This window comes from Aphanomyces invadans, assembly GCF_000520115.1.
Source record: "Aphanomyces invadans strain NJM9701 unplaced genomic scaffold supercont1.19, whole genome shotgun sequence".
Classification (NCBI taxonomy): domain Eukaryota; phylum Oomycota; class Saprolegniomycetes; order Saprolegniales; family Verrucalvaceae; genus Aphanomyces; species Aphanomyces invadans.
The window spans coordinates 713909-721604 of NW_008580164.1; the positions used below are offsets into that span (position 1 = coordinate 713909).

At 57.9% G+C, this 7696-nt stretch overlaps 3 protein-coding genes across 4 annotated transcripts; 1 reads left to right on the forward strand and 2 right to left on the reverse strand.

Moving 5' to 3' along the window:
- Positions 1 to 19: 19 nt before the first annotated feature.
- Positions 20 to 753, forward strand: H310_09041 (hypothetical protein). Its single transcript, XM_008875000.1, has 4 exons — positions 20 to 272; positions 329 to 386; positions 448 to 491; positions 540 to 753. The coding sequence occupies exons 1-4, from the start codon at positions 48 to 50 to the stop codon at positions 720 to 722; spliced, it is 510 nt and encodes a 169-aa protein (XP_008873222.1). The 5' UTR covers positions 20 to 47; the 3' UTR covers positions 723 to 753.
- Positions 665 to 4421, reverse strand: H310_09042. 2 transcript variants are annotated; one of them, XM_008875001.1, is made up of 15 exons: positions 4075 to 4421; positions 3716 to 4016; positions 3395 to 3664; positions 3242 to 3337; positions 3102 to 3185; positions 2717 to 3041; positions 2565 to 2653; positions 2430 to 2522; positions 2286 to 2384; positions 1910 to 2239; positions 1642 to 1861; positions 1374 to 1600; positions 1225 to 1323; positions 850 to 1179; positions 670 to 795 (listed from the first exon to the last, which is right to left on the reverse strand). In XM_008875001.1, the coding sequence occupies exons 1-15, from the start codon at positions 4389 to 4391 to the stop codon at positions 736 to 738; spliced, it is 2940 nt and encodes a 979-aa protein (XP_008873223.1). In that variant the 5' UTR covers positions 4392 to 4421; the 3' UTR covers positions 670 to 735. The 2 variants fall into 2 exon arrangements, with proteins under 2 accessions (XP_008873224.1, XP_008873223.1); XM_008875002.1 differs by lacking the exons at positions 3716 to 4016; positions 4075 to 4421 and having other exon boundaries at positions 665 to 795; positions 3395 to 3692.
- A 461-nt stretch (positions 4422 to 4882) lies between these two features.
- On the reverse strand, positions 4883 to 7439 carry H310_09043 (hypothetical protein). Its single transcript, XM_008875003.1, has 2 exons — positions 7162 to 7439; positions 4883 to 7117 (listed from the first exon to the last, which is right to left on the reverse strand). The coding sequence occupies exons 1-2, from the start codon at positions 7365 to 7367 to the stop codon at positions 5155 to 5157; spliced, it is 2169 nt and encodes a 722-aa protein (XP_008873225.1). The 5' UTR covers positions 7368 to 7439; the 3' UTR covers positions 4883 to 5154.
- Positions 7440 to 7696: the final 257 nt, after the last annotated feature.

Genomic DNA, 7696 nt, shown 5'->3' on the forward strand with positions numbered 1-7696 from the left:
ATCATACGGAAAACGTTCGACACGCAGCAGCGGCGGCGACAACGGCCATGTCGACCTACGAGAAAACCCTGATTCCTCCGCTCAATTTCTCGATGGTGGACTCCGGGGTGTACCGCTCCGGGTTCCCAAACAAGAAGAATCATGCATTCCTCCAGAAGCTGGGTCTGCGGTCTGTCTTGTATCTTTGCCACCAAGAGCACCGCCCCGAGAACCTCCTGTTCTTTGAGGAAAACAACATCCAAGTGTTCCAGTGTCCCATCGACGGCAACAAGGTGCAACGCAATCCTTGTCGCAGGGTTTTCGTCGGTCTCACCATGTCACGACGTAGGAGCCGTTCTTGGGCATCAACCCCGAAGCCATGATCAACGCGCTGCGCCATTTGTTGGGTATCCATTCGCCACCGACCCCCGTGTGATCGCAATGTTGTTTCACAAACAGCTCTTCTAGATGTACGGAACCACCCGATCCTTGTCCAATGCACCAAGGGAACGGTGCGTACACGACAACCCTGTGCTCCATCGTGTCACCAATCGCGATAGCATCGCACAGGGTGCGTAGTGGGATGCCTTCGCAAGGTGCAGCACTGGTCGCTGACGTCGATCATCGACGAATACTGTCGCTTCGCCGGGCCACGCATGCGCTTGCTGGACCAACAATTTATCGAGTTCTTTTCGCCCGTGATCGAGTACGACGACACGCACGCACCGCGGTGGCTCTATTAATGTACACATATCGTTATGGCGTCGCGTCGGCTTCGAAGGTGCTTCGGGGCATGGCATTCCAAATTTCCATCACCTACGACGTTTGGATACACGTTAACTTATTGGGTCGGTGACGACGGCGGGCCACCTTGTCCAAAGCAACGTAGGAAGCATCTCGGTTCGTTTCAGCTTTCTTGGAGGCGCCGCTCATCGCCCTTTCGGACGCCGCAGCTCGCCTTCTAGCAGCATGGGCCGCTGCCACGGCCCGGTCAAACTCCCATTGCAACTCGGCCAACGTCACGGCGTGTCCGTCGCCGTACATCGCGAGATCGAACGGCGAGTCCTGCGAACTGTTGACGGTGCTTTGCGAGTTCATGTCAAAATGTCGGTGTGCGTCCCGCGTCGTGATCAAATCGTTCAAGATGACCATGATGGCCGCGAGCTGGGACGACGGTTCTTGCTCCTTGGCCTTCAGTGCCTGCGGGCAATCCACGTAAGTCGAATAAGCAACGGCACGACATACTTCAGCAAGACGGTCCTCGCGCTGCGTGCGCAACCGGTCGAGCTTATGGCGCAAGAGACCGTTGTCGTTCTCAAGTTGCAACAGATGGGAGGTATCGCACTATGGAGGACGATATAGATGGATGGGCGCGCGCCACGGAGTTGTCGAACCTGGCCGCCATCCACAGGAATCGAGGAGGATGGTTGCGACGGCGGCATGAGCGTCGGAGGCGACTCTTCCGACGAGTCCAGCCAAACATTGTCGCCATCAGATGCAGGTTTGACTGACACGGGCTTGCAACCTTTGGTTTCGACGTCGATGGTCGAGCTACCACTGGAGCCAGCGCTGCCACCGGGCCTGGACCCATCCAGTCGCTTCAGGGCCTTCTGGGGAGCTTCTACTCGACGTATGAGGCGTCGTGGGATTTGGTGGGACTACCTGGCGAGTCGGTGACACTCCGCTTGCGCTTGAGAAAACTCACAGGCGTGATCGGGGAAGTTGTTCGAGCGTTCCCCTTCTCGGGGCTGGACCGTGTCCCGGCGGCCCCCGCCGGTGGCAGCGACAGAGTTGAAATCGCAGGGGCAGCGAGTCGAGTGGTGGTGGGCATCGTGCTGTCCTGTGGCGGGTCTCGAGAAATGGCCCGTTTCACTTCCACGACCTGATGGATCCATTCGGGACTTTGTTGTGACGACGAAAGGAGATATACCTTGTCAAACATGGCGTGGAGGGCAACTTCGTCGTCCTGTGCTTGCTTGGCGGCAGCTCGTGCAGCCTCCTTCGATGCTGCCGCTCGCTTCTTGGCCTCATTCATGGCAGCCATGGTTCTTGCCAGTTCGTCGTGCAGCTCTGCTGGGGAGAGCGGGTGGCCGTCGGCGTTGACGAAAAGGTCGGACGGCGAGTCCTGTGAACTGTTGACGGTGCTTTGCGACGTGGACGGGTGGTTCTGCTGGTCGTCCAGCGCCGTTGCAAGCGTTTCCAGCATGCTCTTGATCATGTTCATTTGCAGCGATGGCGTATGGTACTTGGCCTTCAGTGTCTACGCCAGGTCCGTCAAGAACGTGCGGCTCAAACACATTGACAACCTCCACGTGCAATTGCTCGTTTTCATTCACCAACCGGGCGCATTCTTCGCGCAAGCGATCGTTTTCCCGTCCAAGTGTGACGGCGCGGACGTCGTCGCTCTATGCATGCGGCGTCAAGACATCCTTGCCAAAGATCACACAAACCAGCTCCGCGTGCATGTTAGGCGACGTTCGGGCCAGCGGCTGCATCGTCGACGACGACGGCAGCACCTCAAGCGGCGTTACTTCCGACGATTCCTACGTCGAAATGAAATGCATGGTCAGCAGCAGCATGGCTACCTTGGTTTCGTCGTCAACAGTCGAACGTGGACCAGTGCCTTCAGGCGCCAACACCTCTACGTGCTTGGCGACCTTTTGGGCTGTTTTTTCTGCAATGGACATTGAGTTGTAGGAAGAGGACGCGGACGACGGTGTGCGATCATGCGTCCGACCTGGTGAATCGGAATCGCTTCGCTTGCGTTTGAGCAACGACTTGATGAAAGGCGGCGGCGGCGGATTGTTTGCCTCGTCTGGATGGGAATCGCCCGCTGAGGGTGGCACATAGGACGCTGCGGATGATCCTGCTGGTCGTCCTAACGGAAGTGCCACCGCCGTCGACACAGTCGTCGCGACGGCAATAGACGCTCCTGTCGGCAGCGACGTGGCAAGTCTTGCTTGGCGGATGGCACCAATGTACACCCCCGGCGTGTGCACCTTAACAGGGCGGCGGCGTCCTTCGCGCATGACTCGATTCTTGCCGCCGAAACACACGAGCATCTGTCCATGCATGGGCAGTCAAGTTTGACACCTCGTCGCGATGTGGACGATTCAACGAACCGACTCGTTGACCTTGACGAGAACGGTGTTGGCGCGTTCCCCTGGGATCGACCCAGTCATGTCGAGCTTTACGGCGCTGTGGGTCTGTCGACAGTCATGTCATCCGCGCGGCCATGGAGCTGATCCAAGACGAGTCGTACCCGCACATTGAACGCCCACGCAGACAAGATCGAGTTGTTTGTTTCGTCGGAGCCTCCCATGAATAACAGCGTGCGGCGATCGTCAAGCCAAGCTATCTACATCACCCGCACGATGTCAACACCTAGATCGTGTGACGGTATGGTGCGATGCACCGAGTGGTTGAAGCGCGCGGCCAGACTCGCGTTGAGCTCGACGTTGGCATACGGCACATCGCGCCACCGCGCTTGCTTGGGAGGCACGACACTCGACACGTCGTAGATGTGCATGATTCCTTTCTTGCTCATGATGGCCACGTTCTTGCCATCGTTGGCTAATGTGCATCCACCATTCAAAAACAGCCGCGTGCCATTCGTCGCGAGCGCAAAGTACGCGCGCTTTGAAGCTTTGTCGACATCGTCGTTGTGGTATGTCACGGCTAGCGTCTAGATATATGCAGCCGCAAAGGTCGCGACGGGATGGATCGAAGAACGTACCGCTGGGTCGAACAGAATGATGTCGTTGTAGTAGGTCGTGGAGTACTTCCCGACGTTCTTCCCTCCGTAACTCAGGATGCGTCCGTCCGCCAGCACCACGGAACAAAGGCCCAGCCGTCCCGGAATGGACTCGGCAGATTTGTACTTGACCGCCTCCCACGTCACGGACAGCGCTGCAACGTCCACGCGGAACTTGTGAATCTCAAAGCTCTGGTTGTGGAAGCGTTCTTCGGTCGACGTTCCCATCGATCGATTCCCGAACACGTAGATGTCGGTCCCCACCGCCACCATGGTGTGATATCTACGACAAGATCGTTGCCGCGTGAGCATGGACCATGCGTCTGGTGACCGTAACGTACTTGTGCCCTCCGCGAGGAGGATGGATCGAACGCAAGAGCTTCCATTCGACTGTGGCGCCCCCCTGCGTTGCCGACGACGATGCAGATGGGGCATCGTCACGGATTGTCATCAGCCACACATCGTTTCGAGGCGTTTCCTTGTGATTGCCTTCCGCGATGTTCACGCCGCCGTACATGATGACTTGGTTCGGCGTGATCTCGCCAGGATTCGGTCGAAACACCGTCGCTGCGTGTGCGTACCTCATTGTCGGGTCTCCCATAACATCGCCGACCCGCGTCTCGCCGGCGAGATGCCACCGGATGTGCGCCGTCGCCATGCTCTGTCCGTCCTCCCGACTCGAATTTTCCCAATTGCGCGAATAATTTTTTTCCTTCGTCTCAGTGGTCAAAATAATTCAACCAATCACCAGCAGGAATCGGTGAAAAATGCGAGCGACATTGTACTACACACCATCACTCTCGACTCTCGCCCTGCAGGAGAGACACCACCATTTTCCCCAAGCCGCGAAGAGACGGGCACACCACCAAGAAGCAGGACATGCACGAAAGCGGATGAGTGCCAAGGAGAACTGTGCGGCATGCGTCGTGACGTTCTAGAGGCCAATAGTGGGCACATTCGATACGCGTCGTTGCGAACGATTCGTGGATGGTGCCACCACAAACGTCGCATGCACATACGAACAACTTCCACCTTGTGTGGTCGAGGCGAACGTGATGCCCTGAAAGGATGAAAGGACTTACGATGACACTATCTCCTGCACACCTGTCTAGTCTGCTCTCGTCGGCAGGCACGGATGAATTCGTCCTGTGCTCATTGTAACGTTGTCGGGTGACATCCTAGAACTTGTCACTTCATGCTGTTGATGTTGATATGTAGTCGAAGAAGCATTGTCATTGCAGACACCCTAGTCCTCCCTGTACATGACGCCATCTGCAAGATGAAGACACGGCCGGCGATGATGGCCCTCGCCGTGAACGACCATCGTTGCATGCAACTGAATATGAATCGTATTTGATGGAGTCTAGCGGAGTGGAGCAAGCCAACATACCGAGCACATTGAGCCCACCGTCGAACAACACTTACATGTCGACCAGTTGGTTGACGACGATTTGGAGGTTGCCGTTGGCTGCTTCCAACTCGCGCACGACGTCGTGGCCTTTCGCCGATGGGAGTACTTCGTGAACGACCGCCAGCTGGTCGGCCCACTTGAGCGCTTGCTCAGGGGTCAAAGGCGCAATATCCACGGGCTCATCGAGTTCTTGTCCCGACGCTGTGATCAAAGGCTGGTCGATTTCTACAGTGTCATCGGGCTCGGGGGCGTGGCGCCAGTCTTGTGGCGCTGGAACAGCTTCGTCCACCACTTCGACCGACACGTTCGCTTCAACAGTGTGGCTGCCGCTTGGTGCTGACAACGCCAAGTCGTCCGTCGAGGGCTTTTCGTCGCGTTCTGGGGCAGGTGGCGATGGGGGGGTCGCTTCGATGGGAAACGCGTCAAATTGAAAGCGCTGCATTGTCTCGGCGAGCTGCATTGCTTCGTGGAAGTCGGCTGCAGTGTCGACATGCACGTAGTCGCCGTCAGTGTCCTTGTACTTGATCACAAACGTGCCAGGAGCGAGCGCAACTTTCGTATGGAACAATTGCTGCAGGTCTGCCAGCGCAAAGTTCGTCGTGCGGACGCGAATGCGGTGAAAGTGATCTTGGAACCCGAGTTTCACCACGCGTTCGTCAGACGAGGTGGTTGTCTGTTGGTTCACGGTCGACGACTCCGAAGCGGCGCCGCTGTCGTCATGCACGCCTCGGGGGAAGAACTTGGTCAGCGACGTCGACACGACCTGGTCGACGTACGCATGCGTCGAGGGCAAGAGCGGCACGACATCGGACCCTTCCATGACGTGGGAGCACCGAGACGAGTGCTGCAGCCATGTCGATTGCTTGGAGCTCGTGCTGTGCGAACACGATAGCTGAAGGAAGGTCGCGACTTGGGTGAAAAAGTCGTCGTTCGCGTGGCCATCGAGTGCCGCGTACATCTGCTTCAACAGGTACGTCTGCGTGCAGTAGTGGGCCTGAAGCTTGCTCAACAGCATTTGGAACGTCGAGAGCTTGGTAGGGTTGGCATCGAAGCGCTGATGCACCATGCGCACAAACGAATCGGTCGTGGCGAGCGCAGTGTGACCGGCCGATGACGATGGCATGTGCATCGTCGTTGTACCATGATGGCAGCCAAACGACACAGGCGACGACTGGCCCGGAACGTTAAGTTCGTAGCACGGGGTCGTGACCTCGGGAGTCTTGCCGCGTTGAATCGACGGCGCCGAGTGGTTAAAGGACACCAACCAGTCTGTCGCGGCTTGCGGGAGCGGCGCTTGTGGCTGAGAGACTGCGGTGGGCGTTGGTGCAGCTGCCTGAATGGAAGGAGTGGGCGACATGACCAAGGGATTACCAAACGAAGAGCTCGGGAAGGTAATGCCAGTCGTCGAGGGGCCGGTGGTCGACGGCGTCAAGGGCAGCGTGAAACAACCAAAATCGCTCAACTTAGCAGGCATGGTGCGAGGGACCGTTGGCGTCAGAGGGTACTGGCGGCGAGCCTTGGGCGAGGCACGAGAGCTGCAGTTGGGTTGTCGTGAAAACGCTCCAAGTGGGACTCTAGCCTTGGGGGCGTCGGTGCCCCTGGTCGAAGGCTGCGAGGGGAAGGCCGAGCTGTACGCGTTGGAAGGGGGTTTGGACGCTTTGAGCCATTCCATGTACTCGGTCATGGTCGTGATGTTGTGGGGGGCGCTCGACGATCTCAACGACTTGGTAGTTGTGGGAGGCGCTGGGGAAGTCATGACGGCTGGAGGGGCAGCACAGAACGCGCCAAATGTCGAGTGGGGGGCGACAGCGGTCGGTGCGGGGGCGTGGGGGACTGCGCTGCGATGACTTCCTTCCGGTGCCAAATCGTAGTTGCGGTACAGGTCCGGCAAAAATATGTTGAAGCCCGCAACGAGGTGGGGGCGGCCCTGGAGAATGTCGAGCATTCGTCGGTACTTGTCTGGGATGTCGACCCTGTTGGACGTCATGAGCTACCAGAAACGATTCCAGTCACATACAAAAACTCCTGTAGACCGTCCAGAAACTGGCGGTACACGTCTTCTTGGTCCCCGATTTCCTTTCGCACCAGGTTCACGTAGTCTTGGGCCGCTGTGGCAGCTTCTTGAGTCGTTGAGGGGTGTGGCCCCTCGGCGTTGCCGGCTTCCAGGTCGTCGTGGAGGTACGGCAATTGGCCTAGATGTGTCGTCTGGTTGTTGGTGGGCATGGGCGAGCGCGGGGGGGGAGAGCTGTCGAGGGCGGCGGTGCTGTCGAGTGGTTGCTTGGAATGAGAAATGGCCCCTTTCGTCTGCCCACATGTCGACTCGCACATCTATTTTTGACGACCGAGAGCAGTTTTGCACATCTCCATGCGGGGCCATCTTTAGCCAGCACCGAACATGTTGCTTCGTGTTGTAACGTCCTCGGTATTCTTAGCGGCGCTAATCCCAAGCCAGCGTCGACGCGGCGACTCGCACCAACGACAACTCCAGCGGCCTGGACACGGCCAAAGGTTGGCTGAGTCGTAGCTGCAGTGGGCTGGCGAAGTTGGACCAG

What these genes read in the sequence shown, in the direction of transcription:
- H310_09043 (XM_008875003.1), bottom strand. Translation starts at nt 7,367, where the DNA reads ATGCCCACCAACAACCAGACGACACATCTAGGCCAATTGCCGTACCTC. An exon ending in GACGGTCTACAGGAGTTTTT is followed by an intron (nt 7,118 to 7,161) that starts GTATGTGACTGG and finishes GACGTCCAACAG; the next exon opens with GGTCGACATCCCAGACAAGT.
- H310_09041 (XM_008875000.1), top strand. Translation starts at nt 48, where the DNA reads ATGTCGACCTACGAGAAAACCCTGATTCCTCCGCTCAATTTCTCGATG. An exon ending in GTCCCATCGACGGCAACAAG is followed by an intron (nt 273 to 328) that starts GTGCAACGCAAT and finishes GTCACGACGTAG; the next exon opens with GAGCCGTTCTTGGGCATCAA. An exon ending in TCCAATGCACCAAGGGAACG is followed by an intron (nt 492 to 539) that starts GTGCGTACACGA and finishes CAATCGCGATAG; the next exon opens with CATCGCACAGGGTGCGTAGT.
- H310_09042 (XM_008875001.1), bottom strand. Translation starts at nt 4,391, where the DNA reads ATGGCGACGGCGCACATCCGGTGGCATCTCGCCGGCGAGACGCGGGTC. An exon ending in TCGTCAAGGTCAACGAGTCG is followed by an intron (nt 3,042 to 3,101) that starts GTTCGTTGAATC and finishes ATGCATGGACAG; the next exon opens with ATGCTCGTGTGTTTCGGCGG. An exon ending in TTCCTGTGGATGGCGGCCAG is followed by an intron (nt 1,324 to 1,373) that starts GTTCGACAACTC and finishes CGTCCTCCATAG; the next exon opens with TGCGATACCTCCCATCTGTT.